This window comes from Oncorhynchus masou, chromosome 13 (genome assembly GCF_036934945.1).
Source record: "Oncorhynchus masou masou isolate Uvic2021 chromosome 13, UVic_Omas_1.1, whole genome shotgun sequence".
Classification (NCBI taxonomy): domain Eukaryota; kingdom Metazoa; phylum Chordata; class Actinopteri; order Salmoniformes; family Salmonidae; genus Oncorhynchus; species Oncorhynchus masou.
Genome location: NC_088224.1, coordinates 18,008,937 through 18,031,758, shown reverse-complemented (window position 1 = coordinate 18,031,758; position 22,822 = coordinate 18,008,937). Strand labels below are relative to the sequence as shown.

General features: G+C 46.3%; 1 protein-coding gene across 1 annotated transcript in view; it reads right to left on the bottom strand.

Moving 5' to 3' along the window:
* LOC135551842 (tubulointerstitial nephritis antigen-like) overlaps positions 1-22,822 on the bottom strand; it is an 83,396-nt gene that overhangs the window by 3,601 nt on the left and 56,973 nt on the right. The window contains exons 6-10 of the mRNA XM_064983092.1: positions 14,722-14,848; positions 14,236-14,386; positions 13,902-14,088; positions 12,874-12,919; positions 6,189-6,312 (exon numbers count right to left, since the gene is read on the bottom strand). Of these exons, the coding sequence (XP_064839164.1) occupies positions 6,189-6,312; positions 12,874-12,919; positions 13,902-14,088; positions 14,236-14,386; positions 14,722-14,848 (635 nt within the window). The remainder of the gene's footprint in view (positions 1-6,188; positions 6,313-12,873; positions 12,920-13,901; positions 14,089-14,235; positions 14,387-14,721; positions 14,849-22,822) is intronic.

The window sequence follows — 22,822 nt, the reverse complement described above, 5'->3', positions numbered from 1 at the left end:
AGACGTTATTTATGACCATGGCTAAGGAAGACCAGATTATACTACCCAACACACACACACACACACACACACACACACACACACACACACACACACACACACACACACACACACACACACACACACACACACACACACACACACACACACACACACACACACAATCTACCCTGCATCCCACATCATTCAGATTCCTCAGCAGCAGACAGAATTTCCCCCTCTGTCACTTCCCCCCTCGCAGCTCAGGAAACAGGAAGGAGAGGGATGGCCAGTGAGGAAGTGGTCACCGCCTGACTCCTGTCATCTCACAGAAAACAACAACAATGCTGAAGGTTGAGTGAGGCTCTAATAAATACACCTTACCCCTGTAGACGTCTCTCTCTCTCTCTCCTGGCCAATGCCCATATCTGGCTGTTGCTCCCAGTCGGACTTGACCCAGCGTCCCTGCGTCTTAGACCGACTTTTCCTGCCCCCCTCCCTTGCTCCAGTTCTATTCCCATCCCGTTTGTGAACACCAGTTCCTAGGGCCCCTAGGAGCCTCATATTTTATAAGGGAATAGGAATGCTGGGAAAGAGAGGTGGTGTTTTCAGTTGTTGCCAACTCGGTAGCCTGCCACCAAAACATTAGGGAATCATGTTTTATTACTTGACTCTGGTTTGGACAAGAGTTCAAGGGTCATCATGCTCTGAAAAAGCAAATACAAACAGCTGTACAAACATCACAAACACATCTGAAATAGAGACTGGAGGTTGCCTGACGACTCAGACTGGATTTAATTCCGCTATCGCTACATACATTCAGTCAGAGACTGCCATCCTAGAAGCCATTTCTGCTGACACCAAAGTGAGGGACCACTTGTGTTTAGGCTCTGGCCCAATCCATCGGTTTCTAGGACCAATCAGAACAGTTAGAATGGGAGAAGTTGTCGGGGAGGAGATCAAATTCAGACTCACGTTGGAGAACAAATGTTAGTGGGCGTGGCGTTTGGCCGGAGCGATGTGGATGAATAGTCAGGCAAGGCAGGATGTGGGTTTTGGGACGCCAAACTGAATGTGTGTGGGTGCGTTTGCATGTGTGTGCGTTTGTGCATGCGTGTGTGTGTGTGTGTGTGTGTGTACTTGTGTGTATACGGGCTGAGCCAGAGAGCCAGACAGAATTGGACCACTACGGAGCCCTTATCTCCCCCAGTTAGCGTTGTTCCCCCTAGACAATGAGGGACATACCAGTCCTCCCCCACCTTACCCCTGACCTCCTCTATGGGCCTGATCCCCTCTCTGTCCAGTACAGTTGGGATCAACACACCAGACAATTCCCTTTCCACCAGAGTGGACCTCAATGCCCTAAACACAAACTTTCCCAGGCCCTTGGCTTAATAGAACGCACTGCAGCGGGATTTTGCTTGTAAAAACATCAAAGCTTGTGACAGTCAGGCTCTACGCACCCTGTCCTGACCCCCCTTTCTTACCCCCCAACCCGTCCCCATATCCATACCCTCGGTACCCACCGAGCCTTGCGTTCGTAGCCCAAACCAGCGAAAGAACCGCAGTGTCAGCGGAGGTTGGATGCAAAGGGAAGTTGAGCTTCAACCATCATCCTCATCATCATCAGTAGAGCATGCTGCTCAGACTAGACAACAGCAACGTTTTAGGACAGACCAGACAGGACAGACCGACGAGACAGGACAGACGGCCAGACAGGACAGACCATACTCCAGCTGTGTTCCAGGACAGACCAGAGCTAGAGTGCACCCCAAATGGCACCATGTTCCCTACACAGAGCACTTATTTTGAGCTGAGGCCTTGGTGAAAGTAGTGCACTATAAAGAGCATAGGGCACCATTTGGGAATCAGATTTAAGCAATATTATTGGAAATCAGCTCCACATGATTCTGTTCCCAAGTATTCCTACGCATAATAGAGAGACACGTGATTGCAGGGAAACTTCTATCAACATGTTAAATGTGCAACCAGAGGGAAAAAAATTCTAGATCACCTGTACTCCACACACAGAGACAAAGCTCTCCCTCGCCCTCCATTTGGTAAATCTGACCACAACTCTATCCTCCTGATTCCTGCTTACAAGCAAAAATTAAAGCAGGAAGCACCAGTGACTCGGTCTATAAAAAAAGTGGTCAGATGAAGCAGATGCAAAGCTACAGGACTGTTTTGCTATCACAGACTGGAACATGTTCCGGGATTCCTCCAATGGCATTGAGGAGTACACCACATCAGTCACTGGCTTTATTGATAAGTGCATCGAGGACATCGTCCCCACAGTGACTGTACGTACATACCCCAACCAGAAGCCATGGATTACAGGCAACATCCGCATCGAGCTAAAGGGTAGAGCTGCCACTTCAAGGTGTGGGACTCGGAAGCTTACAAGAAATCCTGCTATGCCCTGCAACAAACCATCAAACAGGCAAAGAGTCAATACAGGGCTAAGATTGAACCGGCTCTGACGCTCGTCTTATGTGGCAGGGCTTGCAATCTATTACAGACTACAAAGGGAAGCACAGCCGCGAGCTGCCCAGTGGCACGAGCCTACCAGACGAGCTAAATAATTTCTATGCTCCCTTCGAGGAGAGCAACACTGAGGCATGCATGAGAGCATCAGCTGTTCCGGATGACTGTGTGATCACCCTCTCCATAGCCGACATGAGTAAGACCTTAAAACAGGTCAACATACACAAGACCGTGGGGCCAGACGGATTACCAGGATGTGTGCTCCGGGCATGTGCTGACCAACTGGCAGGTGTCCCTGATTGAGTCTGTAATACCAACATGTTTCAAGCAGACCACCATAGTCCCTGTGCCCAAGAACACAAAGGCAACCTTCCTAAATGACTAAAGACCCGTAGCACTCACATCGTAGCCATGAAGTGCTTTGAAAGGTTGGTAATGGCTCACATCAACACCATTATCCCAGACACCCTAGACCCACTCCAATTTGCATACCGCCCAAACAGATCCACAGATGATGCAATCTGTATTGCACTCCACAATGCCCTTTCCCACCTGGAAAAAAGGAACACTTAAGTGAGAATGCTGTTCATTGACTACGGCTCAGTGTTCAACACCATAGTACCCTCAAAGCTCATCACTAAGCTAAGGATCCTGGGACTAAACACCTTCCTCTGCAACTGGATCCTGGACTTAATGACGGGCCGCCCCCTGGTGGTGAGGGTAGGTTGCAACACATCTGCCGCGCTGATCCTCAATACTGGAGCTCCACAGGGGTGCGTGCTCAGGTCCCTCCTGTACTCCCTGTTCATCCATGACTGCACGGCCAGGCACGACTCCAACACCATCATTAAGTTTGCAGACGACAACAGTGGTAGGCCTGATCACAGACAACAACAAGACTATAGGGAGGAGGTCAGAGACCTGGCCGGGTGGTGCCAGATTAACAACCTATCCCTCAACGTAACCAAGACTAAGGAGATGATTGTGGACTACAGGAAAAGGAGGACCGAGCACGCCCCCATTCTCATCGACGGGGCTGTAGTGGAGCAGGTTGAGAGCTTCAAGTTCCTTGGTGTCCACATCAACAACAAACTAGAATGGTCCAAACACAGCAAGACAATCGTGAAGAGGTTATGACAAAGCCTATTCCCCCCCAGGAAACTAAAAGATCCTCAAAAGGTTCTACAGCTGCAACATTGAGAGCATCCTGACTGGTTGCATAACTGCCTGGTACGGCAATTGCTCGGCTTCTGACTGCAAGGCACTACAGAGGGTATTGCGTACAGCCCAGTACATCAATGGGGCTAAACTGCCTGCCATCCAGGACCTCTAAACCAGGCGGTGTCAGAGGAAGGCCCTAAAATTTGTCAAAGAACCCAGCCACCCCAGTCATAGAATGTTCTCTCTGCTACCACATGGCAAGCGGTACCGGAGTGCCAAGTATAGGACAAAAAGGCTTCTCAACAGTTTTTACCCGCAAGCCATAAGACTCCTGAACAGGTAATCAAATGGCTACCCGGACTATCTGCATTGTGTTCCCCCCCAACAACCCCCCCAAACCCCTCTTTTTACGCTACTGCTACTCTCTGTTTATCATATATATGCATAGTCATTTTAACTATACATTCATGTACGTAGTACCTCAATTGGGCTGACCAACCAGTGCTCCCGCACAGTGGCTAACCGGGCTGTCTGCATTGTGTCCCGCCACCCACCACTCGCCAACCCCTCTTTTACGCTACTGCTACTCTCTGTTCATCATATATGCATAGTCACTTTAACCATATCTACATGTACATACTACCTCAATCAGCCTGACTAACTGGTGTCTGTATGTAGCCTCGCTACTTTTATAGCCTCGCTACTGCATATAGCCTGTCTTTTTACTGTTGTTTTATTTCTTTACTTACCTATTGTTCACCTAATACCTTTTTTGCACTATTGGTTAGAGCCTGTAAGTAAATGCAGTGCACGTGACCACGGTGCACGTGATAAATAAACTTTGATTTGTATACAAATGATAATAAGGTTTGAAACTGCTATGTTTTAGTCAAGACATTATATATGTTTGGTCTTTTTGTAGTCAATTTGCAGTCTATAAATGATTTGTAATTATGTTCCTCCCACCCGACCATCCATCCGCTCAAGAAAAAAAATCAGCCTGCTGCCCGAATCTAGTTCATCTACTGCATTTATAACATCCATGTGAAATACATACTCACAAACAACCAAGCAAACAGAGCACTCACTTGTTGTCAGAGACAACTAAAAGTTTAACTAAAAGTTAAACGACACAATATCACATGGAGACCCAAACAAAGGCAGCAGGACGGGGCAAGAAGTGGATCCCCATCCTCTGTTTTTCTTGATCAATGGCCGATCAGATAAGAGTTAGAGAAACTGCCTCCATGACGGCTCTCAGCGGCTCTGCTCAGAGCTCCTTTTCATTCAACTGACAGCATTGTTCAAGCCAAAGACAACAAACCCTCCAACTCCAGTTTTTATGTGGCTTTAGCATTGCACAATGCTGGAGCACACACACACACGCACACGCACACACAAACACACGCACGCCAAAAATTCCACCGGTAGCTAACAGACTCAGATGGTGATAATTTCCGATAGGAAAGTATAGCATGTCATTGACATTTAAAAACCAGCTGGAGGAAAACACATCAAATGTCTCTTTACAAGAGGAAAGTGTGTTCATAACACATGGCTTTCCTCATTCTAGTCAGAAGGGTTGTAATGCCTAGAATAGACAGCCCAGACAAACAGTAGAAAACAAATACCTGGTCACTCAGACTAAACTATGATGGAAGTATTTGGTCGGGATGGGGTGTTGGGGGTAAAATGTGGGGGAGGGGAGATTAAGAGAATACTGTCTGGGAGGAAATGTGAGCTCTTCATAGAAGTTGCCCTTAGGCACAGATCTAGGATCAGCTTACCCTCCCCAAAACCTAACCTAATCTATTAACCTCCAAACATCAACATTGACCTTAGATCCGTGTCTAGAGACTAGTTCATTCTACTCCCAGAGGGAGACAGAGGGGTGGGGGTGGGGTGACAGGGGCGTGACGAGAGGGGTGGGGAGGTGATCCAGGTGTGTAGTGTCTGCCTGCATTTTTGTGGTCTCCGTAGTAACTAAGGGGCTTGTCTGGGGAATAGAGGACTGGAGCCAAGGTGTGTCTCCGACAGAAGGAGCGACAGAAAGAACGGGAGGGAGACTCTCTTTGGCACACTGGGGAACATAACACACCTGTGGTAGCATGCGGTCTGGGACTGTATACATGAAGATGCTTTCATCATTTGATAAGTTGAAAATGCAAACAAGTACACTGAGGTTTGCGATTGTTGGTAGACTTAGGCCGGAATTCAATGCAAGGTGAATTAGGGCACAGTGCACTGTAACAGACTGTAAAGGTAATTTACATGTCAGCTGCAATGTTACCTGTATAGTGTGCTGCACTATAATCCACCTTGTATTGAATCCCTGCCTTAGATATGAATTATGGAACATTTGATGAGATATATTGAATGCATTTAGCCTACAATAACATTTGAGGAAGGTGAAGACTGAACACAAGACACCCACAGTAATACCACCCTTTTCTTCCCATACTGCCTCCCACATAATGACTGACGAATGAAATGTAATCACAGAGCAACGGATAGAAGACAACACAAAGCTATAACAGACGGCAGATGATTGACAGCCTTACCCTGTGATCCTGACGGAGTGTGTGTTGTGTTTGCGGTAGTGTGGCGGTTTGGTGAAGCTGACGTCTGTGTGTTTATAGATCCCACTCTTATAGACGAAGAAGTCCTCATGGACCTCCAGGATGGCTGCAGGATACACAGGAAGAAAAACACAAGCTAGATGAACTGGAAACACAGAAACACACTTTATACAGGCAGACAAATCTATAGCTTCTCAGATGGTTACAAAATGACCAACCAAAGGCCCTTAGTTCATTCTTCAATATTGTTTGAAAACATAGCTATAATCAACTTTACTATTAACCCATATTAGGTAAAGAAAGCATATTAGGTAAAGAAAGCATCACCGTAGTTCAGATGTAACCAGATGTAACCAAGGCCTGGTTTCCCAAAACCATCTTAAGGCTAAGGTAATCGTTCAAAGCTTTTTCCCAAAACCATCTTAAGGCTAAGGTAATCGTTCAAAGCTTTTTCCCAAAACCATCGTTACTAAAGTTGCGCTTTAAAACGCTTGTTATTTATGGACTGCCTCAGACCACTCATCAAACAGCTAATTACTTTGTTAGATGTGTTTTTTTTCTTCTCTACGCCACATTATACACAGAAGATCTCTGCTAAACATAGAATCAAGATGTTTATCTGTCTCTCTGTGACCGCCAATAACTTTACAATGAAGTTGACTACAAATTAGAGCTGGGACGATGAATCGAAAATGATTGACACCTACCATGCTGATCACTTATCGCAGGCATTTTGCTGATATCGTTTATTACGATAAGTAGCCTATACTAGAGAAATGTGAAGTTTGAAATTAAAGAAGTTTGCTAATATTGGTGATTGGCTACAACCATCAATCTAGTAGTAGTAGTTGAAAGGATCATTAAAACCTATTGTGCACATTAATGTTATACACTTATCGTTCTATTTATGATTATTGCATTGTTTTAGGCAATTTATTGCAACAAGCATTTTTTTCCCACATAGCACAGCTGTACTACAAATATAAAGTTGCCAATTACAGCCTTATTGTAGCAGCTCTCGGTGGTGGTAGGAAGAGTAGACCAAAGCGCAGCGTGGAAAGTGTTCATGATTCTTTTATTCAAGAAACACTCAAACAAAATAACAAAAGCGAAAACGGAAGCGTACAGGCTAAGGCACTAAACAGAAAACAAGATCCCACAGCCTATTGGTGGGAAAAAGGGCTGCCTAAGTATGATCCCCAATCAGAGACAACGATAGACTCTGATTAGGAACCACATTCGCCCAAAAACAAAGACACAGAAAACATAGAATTTCCCACCCGAGTCACACCCTGACCTAACCAAACATAGAGAATAATAAGGATCTCTAAGGTCAGGGCGTGAAACTTATTCTAAAATGGATTTAAAAATATATATACAGTACCAGTCAAAAGTTTGGGAACACCTATTCATTCAATGGTTTTTCTTTATTTTTTTACTATTTTCTACATTGTAGAATAATAGTGAAGACATGAAAACTATGAAATAACACATATGGAATCATGTAGTAACCAGAAAAGTGTTAAATAAATCAAAATATATTTGAGATTTGAGATTCTTCAAAGTAGCCTGCCTTTGCCTTAATGACAGCTTTTCACACTCTTGGCATTCTCTCAACAAACTTCATAAGGTAGTCTGCTGGAATGCATTTCAATTAACAGGTGTGCCTTGTTAAAAGTAAATGTGTGGAATTTCTTTCCTTCTAAATGCGTTTGAGGAAATCAGTTGTGTTGTGACAAGGTAGGGGTTGTACACAGAAGATAGCCCTATTTGGTAACATACCAAGCCAATAGTATGGCAAGAACAGCTGAAATATTCAAATAGAAATGAAACTCCTTCATTACTTGAAGGTCAGTAAATCTGGAATATTTCATGAACTTTGAAAGTTTCTTCAAGTTCAGTCGCAAAAACCATGAAGTGCTACGATGAAACTGGCTCTCATGACGACCGACACAGGAAAGGAAGACCCAGAGTTACCTCTGCTGTTGCAGATAAGTTCATTAGAGTTACCAGCCTCAGAAATTGCAGCCCAAATAAATGCTTCACAGAGTTCAAGTAACAGACACATCTCAACATCAACTGTTCAGAGGAGACTGTGTGAATCAGGCCTTCATGGTCGAATTGCTGCAAAGACACCACTACTAAAGGACACCAATAATAAGAAGAGAGTTGTTTGGGCCAAGAAACACAAGTAATGGACTTTAGAACAGTGGAAATCTGTCCTTTGGTCTGATGAGTCCAAATTTGCGATCTTTGGTTCCAACCGCTGTGTCTTTGTGAGACGCAGAGTAGGTGAAGGGATGATCTCCACATGTGTATTTCCCACCGTGAAGCACAGAGGAGGAGGTGTGATGATGTGAGGTGCTTTCCTGCTGAGACTGTCTGTGATATATTTCTAATTCAAGGCACACTTAACCAGCATGGCTACCACAGCATTCTGCAGCAATATGCCATCCCATCTGGTTTGCGCTTAATAGAATATAATTTGTTTTCAACAGGATAATGACCCAACACAACTAATTTAAGGGCTATTTGAGTGATGGAGTGCTGCATCAGATGACCTGGCCTCCACAATCACAAGACCTCAACCCAATTGAGATGGGTTGGGATGAGTTGGACCGCAGAGTGAATGAAAAGCAGCCAACAAGTGCTCAACAGGATGTCTTGCTCCCAGGCAGACTAAATAACTTTTTTGCCCGCTTTGAGGACAATACAGTGCCACTGACACGGCCTGCAACGGAAACATGTGGTCTCTCCTTCACTGCAGCCGAGGTGAGTAAAACATTTAAACGTGTTAACCCTCGCAAGGCTGCAGGCCCAGACGGCATCCCCAGCCGCGCCCTCAGAGCATGCGCAGACCAGCTGGCTGGTGTGTTTACGGACATATTCACTCAATCCCTATACCAGTCTGCTGTTCCCACATGCTTCAAGAGGGCCACCATTGTTCCTGTTCCCAAGAAAGCTAAGGTAACTGAGCTAAACGACTACCGCCCCGTAGCACTCACTTCCGTCATCATGAAGTGCTTTGAGAGACTAGTCAAGGACCATATCACCTCCACCCTACCTGACACCCTAGACCCACTCCAATTTGCTTACCGCCCAAATAGGTCCACAGACGACGCAATCTCAACCACACTGCACACTGCCCTAACCCATCTGGACAAGAGGAATACCTATGTGAGAATGCTGTTCATCGACTACAGCTCGGCATTTAACACCATAGTACCCTCCAAGCTCATCATCAAGCTCGAGACCCTGGGTCTCGACCCCGCCCTGTGCAACTGGGTACTGGACTTCCTGACGGGCAGCACCCAGGTGCTGAGAGTAGGCAACAACATCTCCACCCCGCTGATCCTCAACACTGGGGCCCCACAAGGGTGCGTTCTGCGCCCTCTCCTGTACTCCCTGTTCACCCACGACTGCGCGGCAACGCACGCCTCCAACTCAATCATCAAGTTTGCGGACGACACAACAGTGGTAGGCTTGATTACCAACAACGACGAGACGGCATACAGGGAGGAGGTGAGGGCCCTCGGAGTGTGGTGTCAGGACAATAACCTCACACTCAACGTCAACAAAACTAAGGAGATGATTGTGGACCTCAGGAAACAGCAGAGGGAACACCCCCCTATCCACATCGATGGAACAGTAGTGGAGAGGGTAGTAAGTTTTAAGTTCCTCGGCATACACATCACAGACAAACTAAATTGGTCCACTCACACAGACAGCATCGTGAAGAAGGCGCAGCAGCGCCTCTTCAACCTCAGGAGGCTGAAGAAATTCGGCTTGTCACCAAAAACACTCACAAACTTCTACAGATGCACAATCGAGAGCATCCTGGCGGGCTGTATCACCGCCTGGTACGGCAACTGCTCCGCCCACAACCGTAAGGCTCTCCAGAGGGTAGTGAGGTCTGCACAACGTATCACCGGGGGCAAACTACCTGCCCTCCAGGACACCTACACCACCCGATGTTACAGGAAGGCCATAAAGATCATTAAGGACAACACCCACCCGAGCCACTGCCTGTTCACCCCGCTATCATCCAGAAGGCGAGGTCAGTACAGGTGCATCAAAGCTGGGACCGAGAGACTGAAAAACAGCTTCTATCTCAAGGCCATCATACTGTTAAACAGCAACCACTAACATTGAGTGGCTGCTGCCAACACACTGACTCAACTCCAGCCACGTCAATAATGGGAATTGATAGGAAAGGATGTAAAATATATCACTAGCCACTTTAAACAATGCTACCTAATATAATGTTTACATACCCTACATTATTCATCTCATATGTATATGTATATACTGTACTCTATCATCTACTACATCCTTATGTAATACATGTTTCACTAGCCACTTTAACTATGCCACTTTGTTTACATACTCATCTCATATGTATATACTGTACTCGATATCATCTACTGTATCTTGCCTATGCTGCTCTGCACCATCACTCATTCATATCTTTATGTACATATTCTTTATCCCCTTACACTGTGTATAAGATATTAGTTTTGGAATTGTTAGTTAGATTACTTGTTGGTTATTACTGCATTGTCGGAACTGGAAGCACAAGCATTTCGCTACACTCGCATTAACATCTGCTAACCATGTGTATGTGACAAATAAAATTTGATTTGATTTGATTTGAACATATGTGGGAACTCCTTCAAGACTGTTGGATAAGCATTCCAGGTGAAGCTGGTTGATAGAATGGCAAGAGTGTGCAAAGCTTTCATCAAGGTCATCTCTGGTCTGATGAAACCAAGGTTGAACTCTTTGGCCTTAATGCCAAGCGTCACGTCTGGAGGAAACCTGGCACGATCCCTACAGTGAAGCATGGTGCTGTGGGTACAGGGACTGGGAGACTAGTCAGGATCGAGGGAAAGATGAATGGAACAAAGTTCAGAGAGATATAATATTTCTGTTTAAAAACCTGTTTATGCTTTGTCATTATGGGGTATTGTGTGTAAATTGATGAGAGGAAAAAAACGATTTAATCAAGAATGGAAGAATGGCGTAACAAAATGTGGAAAAAGACAAGGGTACTGAATTCTTCCCTAATGCACTGTACATCATTAAATATGTTGAAATAAATGTAATGTTCATTTGTGTTCTCTTTTGCAAATTGTAGGCTGTCTGTAATTTTGCTTAAATTCAACAACGCACTTAGGGAACTTTCGCTCTGTGTGGTGTTTTGGGAAACGTGTGATATAAATCTCCAGCCGCTGTGTGATATAGATCTCCAGCCGCTGTGTGATATAGATCTCCAGCCGCTGTGTGATATAAATCTCCAGCCGCTGAAGGGACGATGCGTCGTAAGCCGAAGTTCCATGGCGATCGGGAAACCAGGCCTTGGACGCCAACCTTAAACATCAGGAAAAATGTTTCTATGCTGAATGTTCAACCATATTGTAGCGGTGGGGCAAGGACGCCAACCTGAGGAAATAATATCCTTACTTCTTCTGAGGACAATTTGCAATTTCCCCCTGAGTAGAACACACCCAAACATCAGAGTACAATTGTAGTGTCGGGACTCTCTGATCTGGTGCACTCGAAACCCATTAGAGCTAAACTCCCTGTGACTTCCTCACTAGAAACCCCACTGGGAAAAACAATCTGGAACTCTCGCTGAGTAATTCCCACATTTGGAGGACTACCTGTTCTTACTAGGTTACCGTTCTCTTGTTCTCTTACTGCCAATAAACAAGGACACACACTCCTCTATGACAAAGGCAACAACAGAAATGGAAGGAAAAAAGAAAGGACAAGTTGTCAGCAGGCCAATGTTTCAGTCCTGCTGTTTGCATCAATACATCAAGGCTGGAACAGGCTCAGGCTACCTCTGTACAACCACACGTACACACACGTGCACGCAAACACATTCTCTCGCACACACATAAAGGTATACAGTGTACTAACACTCACACAGTCTACATTCCACTGTCTATTTGTCATTCTCTATGTCTCTCTTCCTTTCAATCTCACTTTCTATGCATTTCACTCTCTCCATCCAAACTTCTGAGGAATTTGTAATTGTTTCGGACAACCGTGTATAATGAATAGCATCAGAAACACCAGTTGTATCCCCTGGCTTGGTGACCCAGATCAAATTGAGTCGGAGGTCACAGACATCAGTCAACATCACAGTTCTTTCAAAGGTCAAATTCCCTACCTGAGGCCTCACCTTGTTACACTTTACACTTTTCACTGCTTGTGAGAGGCAGTGTGAAACATGTGCTAAGAACTTCTCTCTGTTCTACAAATAGAGAGGGAGCTCAGACATGTCTGTTTGTGAATACTAGCAGATACTTGGTGATGTTAACTATTTTCAGCCAGGTGTTTTCCAGGTGACACATTTGTGTCCAAAGTAATTGTATCTTAGGACATTGTCTACAAATCATCAGTCCAACAATGTCCAACAATGGCATGATAAATCAGAGTTATAGCCAAACATCTGATACACATCCTCTCATACCCAATTGTTCTCCTTAAGCAGAAGCCAAGGCTGTCTTGCCCATTTGTATTCATTCAGAAAAACAAGAGATGTCTTTGAGCACTACAGCATACACATATGGTTCCTATATCTCATAATTGTACAGTTGCCGATGGCAATTGCATGCACGCGCACACACAGTAAGTCATCATCACTAGACCATCCTACCTTGCACTGGGCCGTTATCCATAATCTCCTTCATGATCTCCTTCTCCTGTGAAGAAGCGAGAGATGGACAGAACTGTGATTAGATGAAAGGAAATAGATGGACAGGTCTGTAATTAGATGAAAGAGACAGTGGAGTGAATATCAACATAAATCTGTAGATAATACAGTACATCTCTTTGAGACTCTGACTTGAGAGGTTATAGAGACAGATAAATATGCTGTAATGATTTCCAACATTAGGCATAATTTAGAATGATTGATGGCGAGAGGTAATAAACCACAGGTAGGCTGTAGCTCAGTGAGTCTACTTTGATTAGGATATAGAACAAGTGGGTGCATGTGGGTTCTCTAAGTGCACATGTACTCTGGAAACAGTTAGGCTACCTCCTTAATGACACCCTATTCCCTACATAGTGCACTACTTTTGACGAGGGTCCACGGGGTAGTGTACTATGTAGGGAATAGGGTGCTATTTGGGACACAGACTTAATGTAACAGATACGGGCTTTCCAGTTGATCTACTGTAGCTCACTCCAGTAACATTCCCTGCTGCTACCCACTCTGTCTCTGATCAGTTGAGAAATCTGGCTGTTCAAGTGTAAACTGGAAAATAGGCCCTACAGGTGAGTGATGTTGAGGGCTGATGTTGCCCAGATCTAACGTTAGCCTACCATTTAATATCTACACTACTCTCTCTCCTTCTGACACATGGAAATGGAAAGGCCTGCATCACAAGGAATTCATTTATGAGTGAGCAAATGGAGACTTCTGTACTTTCTCTTTGGTAGAGAAAACACATTAAGACAAATACGTGAGAGAGATTATGGGCTAATGTAGCGTGAGGAATTCAGCCATCTGTGTACGGAGCTCATGTACTTTACCATGTTTATGGAGGATTACAGTGTATGTTTTGCAAGCGGTGATAAACTGATGTCAGAGGTACACATCCCGTGGAGAGGTGTTGGACAGGAGATGTTTTGATGGTGGTAATAGTGTGTGTGTGCGTGTGAGTGAGTGTGTGTACATACGTTTGATGAGAGCCTGTAGGGAGGTGTAGACTGGTAGATGTCATTGTGGTAGGTGTGTGTGCTGGGGCAGCGTGCAGTAGCCTGTCTCTTCCCTCTGCCCACAGAGCGACTCTGCATCATACAGCGGCCCACCTCTGCTGTCGTCTGCTGGGGAGCAGAGAACGGGTAGCACTCCTCTGTCACCACACTAAGAGAGAGAGAGAGAGAGAGATGGAGAAGGATAGATGATGAGAGATAGAGACATAGCGTATTCAATAAATCATTAACTTAAACTGACCCTTCATTTTATCATAAGGAAATACTGTGCCTGGTGTCATGGTGAAATATGTCCTACCCTCTGCGTCTCAGGTACCACCAGGCTCCGTCGATACGTCCTCCAGCACAGCCCCCTTGGTTGCGCGTGTCACAGGAAATTAGATTCTGGGGCGACAGCTGAGGGGTCATGTGACCCATCGACTGGATGGAGATTCGATCCGATGCCACCGCTGAGCAATGGAAAGTGAGATGGAAAGAAAGAGCGTGTTTTTTTTTTATCTGTGAAATGTCCTAAGAGATGTTCTGTGGGAATGAGATGGAACTTCAAATAAGTCCTTTTATGACCAGTATTTTGCAATATTGCTACATTTTCTTTACCCACATTTACCAGTATTTTACCAAAATTCCAGTAATTCACCAAAATACCAGCGTTTTACCAGTATTCTGCTAGCATTTTTATCAGCCTTTTGCCAGTATTTTATCAGTACGTTGTCAATATTTTGCCCGTCTTTACTTGCATTTTGACAGTATTCTGCCAGTATTTAACTAGAATTTTGTGCCTCACCTGCAGTAGAGAAGGCCCAGGAGGCAGCGCAGTTGCCCTGGTCCAGAGGTTCATGGATCTTTCCAGGCCACTTCTCTGCTGCATTAAAATACTGAGGCAGACGGTCATTCTGAGTATCCATATTCATCTGAGCATGGGGATAGCGAAGAGGAGGAATTAGCTAATGTGCCGTTTCAATCCTGTTTAAATGTACTTGACCACCTTGATATTTTATTTGGAAGTATACAAATACAATTTATTATTACTCCCAAAAACCTACAGTAGGTATTCCAGCGGCCAGACGGCAAGAGACTGACCCACCAACAGCAAGAGGAGGCTGACAAACCAACAGCAAGAGGAGGCTGGCAAACAAACAACAAGATGAGGCTGACAAACCAACAACAAGAGGAGGCTGGCAAACAAACAACAAGATGAGGCTGACAAACCAACAACAAGAGGAGGCTGACAAACCAACAGCAAGAGGAGACTGACAAACCAACAACAAGAGGAGGCTGACAAACCAACAGCAAGAGGAGGCTGACAAACCAACAACAAGAGGAGGCTGACAAACCAACAGCAAGAGGAGGCTGACAAACCAACAGCAAAAGGAGGCTGACAAACCAACAGCAAGAGGAGACTGACCCACCAACAGCAAGAGGAGACTGACCCACCAACAGCAAGAGGAGGCTGGCAAACCAACAACAAGAGGAGGCTGACAAACCAACAGCAAGAGGAGGCTGACAAACCAACAGCAAAAGGAGGCTGACAAACCAACAGCAAGAGGAGACTGACCCACCAACAGCAAGAGGAGACTGACCCACCAACAGCAAGAGGAGGCTGGCAAACCAACAACAAGAGGAGGCTGACAAACCAACAACAAGAGAAGGCTGACAAACCAACAACAAGAGGAGGCTGACAAACCAACAACAAGAGGAGGCTGACAAACCAACAACAAGAGGAGGCTGACAAACCAACAACAAGAGGAGGCTGACAAACCAACAACAAGAGGAGGCTGACAAACCAACAACAAGAGGAGGCTGGCAAACCAACAGCAAGAGGTGACTGACCCACCAACAGCAAGAGGAGGCTGACAAACCAACAACAAGAGGAGGCTGACCCACCAACAGCAAGAGGAGGCTGACAAACCAACAACAAGAGGAGGCTGACAAACCAACAACAAGAGGAGGCTGACAAACCAACAACAAGAGGAGGCTGACAAACCAACAACAAGAGAAGGCTGACAAACCAACAACAAGAGGAGACTGACCCACCAACAGCAAGAGGAGGCTGGCAAACCAACAACAAGAGGAGGCTGACAAACCAACAGCAAGAGGAGGCTGGCAAACCAACAACAAGAGGAGGCTGACAAACCAACAACAAGAGGAGGCTGACAAACCAACAACAAGAGGAGGCTGACAAACCAACACCAAGAGAAGGCTGACAAACCAACACCAAGAGGAGGCTGACAAACCAACAGCAAAAGAGGCTGACAAACCAACAGCAAGAGGAGGCTGACAAACCAACAGCAAAAGGAGGCTGACAAACCAACAGCAAGAGGAGACTGACCCACCAACAGCAAGAGGAGACTGACCCACCAACAGCAAGAGGAGGCTGACAAACCAACAACAAGAGGAGGCTGACAAACCAACAACAAGAGGAGGCTGACAAACCAACAACAAGAGGAGGCTGACAAACCAACAACAAGAGGAGGCTGACAAACCAACAACAAGAGAAGGCTGACAAACCAACAACAAGAGGAGGCTGACAAACCAACAACAAGAGGAGGCTGACAAACCAACAACAAGAGGAGGCTGACAAACCAACAACAAGAGGAGGCTGACCCACCAACAACAAGAGGAGGCTGACAAACCAACAACAAGAGGAGACTGACCCACCAACAGCAAGAGGAGGCTGACAAACCAACAACAAGAGGAGGCTGACCCACCAACAGCAAGAGGAGGCTGGCAAACCAACAACAAGAGGAGGCTGACAAACCAACAACAAGAGAAGGCTAACAAACCAACAACAAGAGGAGGCTGACAAACCAACAACAAGAGAAGGCTGACAAACCAACAACAAGAGGAGGCTGACAAACCAACAACAAGGGGAGGCTGACAAACCAACAACAAGAGGAGGCTGACAAACCAACAACAAGAGAAGGCTGACAAACCAACAACAAGAGGTGACTGACAAACCAACAACAAGAGGAGGCTGACAAACCAACAACAAGAGGAGGCTGACAAACCAACAACAAGAGGAGGCTGACAAACCAACAACAAGAGAAGGCTGACAAACCAACAACAAGAGGTGACTGACAAACCAACAACAAGAGGTGACTGACAAACCAACAACAAGAGGTGACTGACAAACCAACAACAAGAGGAGGCTGACAAACCAACAACAAGAGGTGACTGACAAACCAACAACAAGAGGTGACTGACAAACCAACAACAAGAGGTGACTGACAAACCAACAACAAGAGGTGACTGACAAACCAACAACAAGAGGTGACTGACAAACCAACAAGAGGTGACTGACAAACCAACAACAAGAGGAGGCTGACAAACCAACAACACGAGGATGCTGACAAACCAACAACAAGAGGTGGCTGACAAACCAACAACAAGAGGTGACTGACAAACCAACAACAAGAGGAGGCTGACAAACCAACAACAAGAGGAGGCTGACAAACCAACAACAAGAGGTGACTGACAAACCAACAACAAGAGGAGGCTGACAAACCAACAACAAGAGGTGACTGACAAACCAACAACAAGAGGAGGCTGACAAACCAACAAGAGGTGACTGACAAACCAACAACAACAACAACAACTTCCTAATGATGCTTTTGTGTTGAGCGTGCTCAGCGCATGGTGATTAATCATCCACAATAGGACTTTCATGAATGTTAATACAGTAAGATTACTGTGTAACACATGCAAATCATTGGCAAAAGTCTGTTAAGTTATTCTGGTAGAGATGACTGATTCACAGACGATTAGGACCATTTGGCCTAATATCAGATTCTGACGTTGTTCCCAACATAGTTCACTACTTTTCCCAGAGCCCTATTGAACCCTATGGAGCCCTATGGAGCCCTACCGAGCCCAATGGAGCCATTTGGAGCTATATGGAGCACTATGAGCCTTATGGAGCCATATGGGGCCCTATGAGCCCTATGGAGCCCTACGGAGCCCCATGAGCCCTACGAAGCCCGGGTAAAAATTAGAGCACTATATTGGGACGGAGACAGGCCAGGTATGGAAGTGGGAGGCATGCTTAACCCTGCAGGTAAAGTTGAAGTCCGAAGTTTACATACACCTTAGCCAAATACATTTCAACTCAGTTTCACAATTCCTGACATCTAAAATGAGTAAAAATATCCCTGTCTTAGGTCAGTTAGGATCACCACTTATTTTAAGAATGTGAAATATCAGAATAATAGTAGAGATAATGATTTATTTCAGCTTTTATTTCTTTCATCACATTCCAAGTGGGTTCATAAGTGTACATACACTCAATGAGTATTTAGCATTGCCTTTAAATGGTTTAACTTGGGTGAAACGTGTTGGGTAGCCTTCCACAAGCTTCCCACAATAAGTTGAGTGAATATTGGCCCATTCCTCCTGTTGGTGTAACTAAGTCAGGTTTGTAGGCCTCCTTGTTTGCACATGCTGTTTCAGTTCTTCTCACACATTTTCTATAGGATTGAGGTCAGGGCTTTGTGATGCCAACTCCAATACATTGACTTTGTTGACCTTAAGCCATTTTGCCACAACTTTGCTTGCAAGATTGCTTGTGGTCATTGTCCATTTGGAAGACCCATTTGCGACCAAGCTTTAACTTCCTGACTGATGTCTTGAGATATTTGCTTCAATATATCCACATCATTTTCCTCCCTCATGATGCCACCAATTTTGTGAAGTTCACCAATTCCTCCTGCAGCAAAGCACCCCACAACATGATGCTGCCACCCCCATGCTTCACGGTTTGAATGGGGTTCTTCGGGTTGCAAGCCTCTCCCTTTTTCCTCCAAACATAACGATGGTCATTATGGTCAAACAGTTATATTTTTATTTCATCAGACCAGAGGACATTTTTCTAAAAAGTACAATCTTTGTCCCAATGTGCAGTTGCAAACCATAGTCTGGCTTTTTTTGTGGAGGTTTTGGAGCAGTGGCTTCTTCCTTGCTGAGCGGCCTTTCAGGTTATGTCGATATAGGACTCGTTTTACTGTGGATATAGATACTTTTGTACCTGTTTCCTCCAGCATCCTCACAAGGTCCTTTGCTGTTGTTCTGGGATTTTCGCACCGAAGTATGTTCATCTCTAGGAGACAGAACGCGTCTCCTTCTTGAGCGGTACGACAGCTGCGTGGTCCCATGGTGTTTATACTTGCATACTACTGTTTGTACAGATGAACGTGGTACCTTCAGTCATTTGGAAATTGCTCCCAAGGATGAACCAGACTTGTGAAGGTCTACAATTTTTTTTGTAGAGGTCTGATTTCTTTTGATTTTCCCATGATGTCAAGCAAAGAGGCATTGAGTTTGAAGGTAGGCCTGTAAATACATCCACGGGTACGGCTCCAATAGACTCAAATGATGTCAATTAGACTATCAGAAACTTCTAAAGCAATGACATAATTTTCTGGAATGTATGTAAACTTCTGACACACTGGAATTGTAATACAGTAAATTATAAGTGAAATTATCTGTCTGTAAACAATTGTTGGAAAAATGACTTGTGTCATGCACAAAGTAGATGTCCTAACTGACTTGCCAAAACTATAGTTTGTTCACAAGAAATGTGTGGAGTGGTTGAAAAACGAGTTTAATGACTTCAACCTAAGTGTATGTAAACTTCGACTTCAACTGTACGTAGCATTAGAACATTATGCATTGAACTCCAGCTCTGTTTAGACATACCTAACATTCCTCCTGTTAATATCTCAACTATTCTCCCCAGACAAACACCTGATAGAAAAGCTACAAATGTGTGTGTGTGTGTGTGTGTGTGTGTGTGTGTGTGTGTGTGTGTGTGTGTGTGTGTGTGTGTGTGTGTGTGTGTGTGTGTGTGTGTGTGTGTGTGTGTGTGTGTGTGTGTGTGTGTGTGTGTGTGTGTGTGTGTGTGTGTGTGTGTGTGTGTGTGTGTGTGTGCAAACGCTGTAGGTCAGAGTCCAAACCATACCTCGGAGTCAGGCATGACCCAGCTTGGAGGTGAGAGCACGGTACTGATGTGTTTAGAGATAAGAGGTATAAGAAATTGGAGACAATTCTGCCTGTGAATGCGTGTGTGGCTGCAACCCCCCAGGCCTCAGTGAGGACTGGGCCTGTCCGTTACCCAGGAGAAAGACTGTTAGACATGCGGGGACTCAGCTGGGAGACAGACAGAACAGGCCGAGAGATTTATGAATAAGCTCTTCTTCTTAAATCTGTCTCCAGGTACAGGTAGGGGCATGTTGGGAGGAGAGGGACAGGTGGATGAGGGAGTGGTGGGTTGGAGAGAATACAGTTGGAGGGAGGAAGGGGTGGGGGAGTGGTGGGTTGGAGAGAATAGAGTTGGAGGGAGGAAGGGGTGGGGGAGTGGTGGGTTGGAGAGAATAGAGTTGGAGGGAGGAAGGGGTGGGGGAGTGGTGGGTTGGAGAGAATAGAGTTGGAGGGAGGAAGGGGTGGGGGAGTGGTGGGTTGGAGAGAATAGAGTTGGAGGGAGGAAGGGGTGGGGGAGTGGGGTGTTGGAGAGAGTGGATTGAAGGGAGGAGGGGGTGGGGGAGTGGGGTGTTGGAGAGAGTGGATTGAAGGGAGGAGGGGGTGGGGGAGTGGGGGGTTGGAGAGAGTGGATTGAAGGGAGGAGGGGGTGGGATAGTTTGGTCTGGAGGATTTAGGGTGGGAGAGGTGGGGGATAGGGATTGGGAAGGGTAGCAAGGAGAGCGGAGAGTCAGTCTGTTGTGTTGTCTAAAAGAAAAAGACTCTAACCCAACCTCCATCTCTATCCTCTACCCCATCCTCCATCTCTATCCTCTACCCCATCCTCTCCACCTCTATCCTCTACCCTATCCTCTACCCCATCCTCTCCACCTCTATCCTCTACCCTATCCTCAACCTCTATCCTCTACCCCAACCTCCACCTCTATCCTCTACCCCATCCTCTCCACCTCTATCCTCTACCCCATGCTCTCCACCTCTATCCTCTACCCTATCCTCCACCTCTATCCTCTACCCCATCCTCTCCACCTCTATCCTCCACCCCATCCTCCACCTATATCCTCTACCCCACCCTCTCCACCTCTATCCTCTACCCCATCCTCTCCACCTCTATCCTCTACCCTATCCTCGACCTCTATCCTCTACCCCATCCTCTCCACCTCTATCCTCCACCCCATCCTCCACCTCTATCCTCTACCCCATCCTCTCCACCTCTATCCTCTACCCTATCCTCCACCTCTATCCTCTACCCTATCCTCCAACATCTATCCTCTACCCCATCCTCTCTACCTCTATCCTCTCTATCTTCTACCCTATCCTCCAACTCTATCCTCTACCCCATCCTCTCCACCTCTATCCTCTACCCTATCCTCCACCTCTATCCTCTACCCCATCCTCTCCACCTCTATCCTCCACCCCATCCTCCAACTCTATCCTCTACCCCATCCTCTCCACCTCTATCCTCTACCCTATCCTCCACCTCTATCCTCTACCCCATCCTCTCCACCTCTATCCTCTACCCCATCCTCTCCACCTCTATCCTCTACCCCATCCTCTCCACCTCTATCCTCTACCCCATCCTCTCCACCTCTATCCTCCACCCCATCCTCCACCTCTATCCTCCACCCCATCCTCCACCTCTATCCTCTAACCCATCCTCCACCTCTATCCTCTAACACATACTCTCCAGCTCTATCCTCTACCCCATCCTCTCCACCTCTATCCTCCACCCCATCCTCCACCTCTATCCTCTACCCCATCCTCCACCTCTATCCTCTACCCCATCCTCTCCAGCTTTATCCTCCACCCCATCCTCTCCACCTCTATCCTCTACCCCATCCTCTACCCCATCCTCGCCACCTCTAACCTCTACCCCATCCTCCACCTCTATCCTCTACTCCATCCTCCATCTCTATCCTCTACCCCATCCTCTCCTCCTCTACCCTATCCTCGACCTCTACCCTATCCTCCACCTCTATCCTCTACCCCATCCTCTCCACCTGTATCCTCTACCCCATCCTCCACCTCTATCCTCTACCCTATCCTCCAACATCTATCCTCTACCCCATCCTCTCTACCTCTATCCTCTCTATCTTCTACCCTATCCTCCAACTCTATCCTCTACCCCATTCTCTCCACCTCTATCCTCTACCTCATCCTCCACAACTATCCTCTACCCCATCCTCTCTACCTCTATCCTCCACCTCTATCCTCTACCCCATCCTCTCCACCGCTATCCTCTACCCCATCCTCTCCACCTCTATCCTCTACCCCATCCTCCAACTCTATCCTCTACCCCATCCTCTCCACCTCTATCCTCTACCCTATCCTCCACCTCTATCCTCTACCCTATCCTCCACCTCTATCCTCTACCCCATCCTCTCCACCTCTATCCCTCTACCCCATCCTCTCCACCTCTATCCTCTACCCCATCCTCTCCACCTCTATCCTCCACCCCATCCTCCACCTCTATCCTCTACCCCATCCTCCACCTCTATCCTCTAACACATACTCTCCAGCTCTATCCTCCACCCCATCCTCTACCCCATCCTCCAACTCTATCCTCTACCCCATCCTCTCCACCTCTATCCTCTACCCTATCCTCCACCTCTATCCTCTACCCTATCCTCCACCTCTATCCTCTACCCCATCCTCTCCACCTCTATCCTCTACCCCATCCTCTCCACCTCTATCCTCTACCCCATCCTCTCCACCTCTATCCTCCACCCCATCCTCCACCTCTATCCTCTACCCCATCCTCCACCTCTATCCTCTAACACATACTCTCCAGCTTTATCCTCCACCCCATCCTCTCCACCTCTATCCTCTACCCCATCCTCATCACCTCTATCCTCTACCCCATCCTCCACCTCTATCCTCTACCCCATCCTCCACCTCTATCCTCTACCCCATTCTCC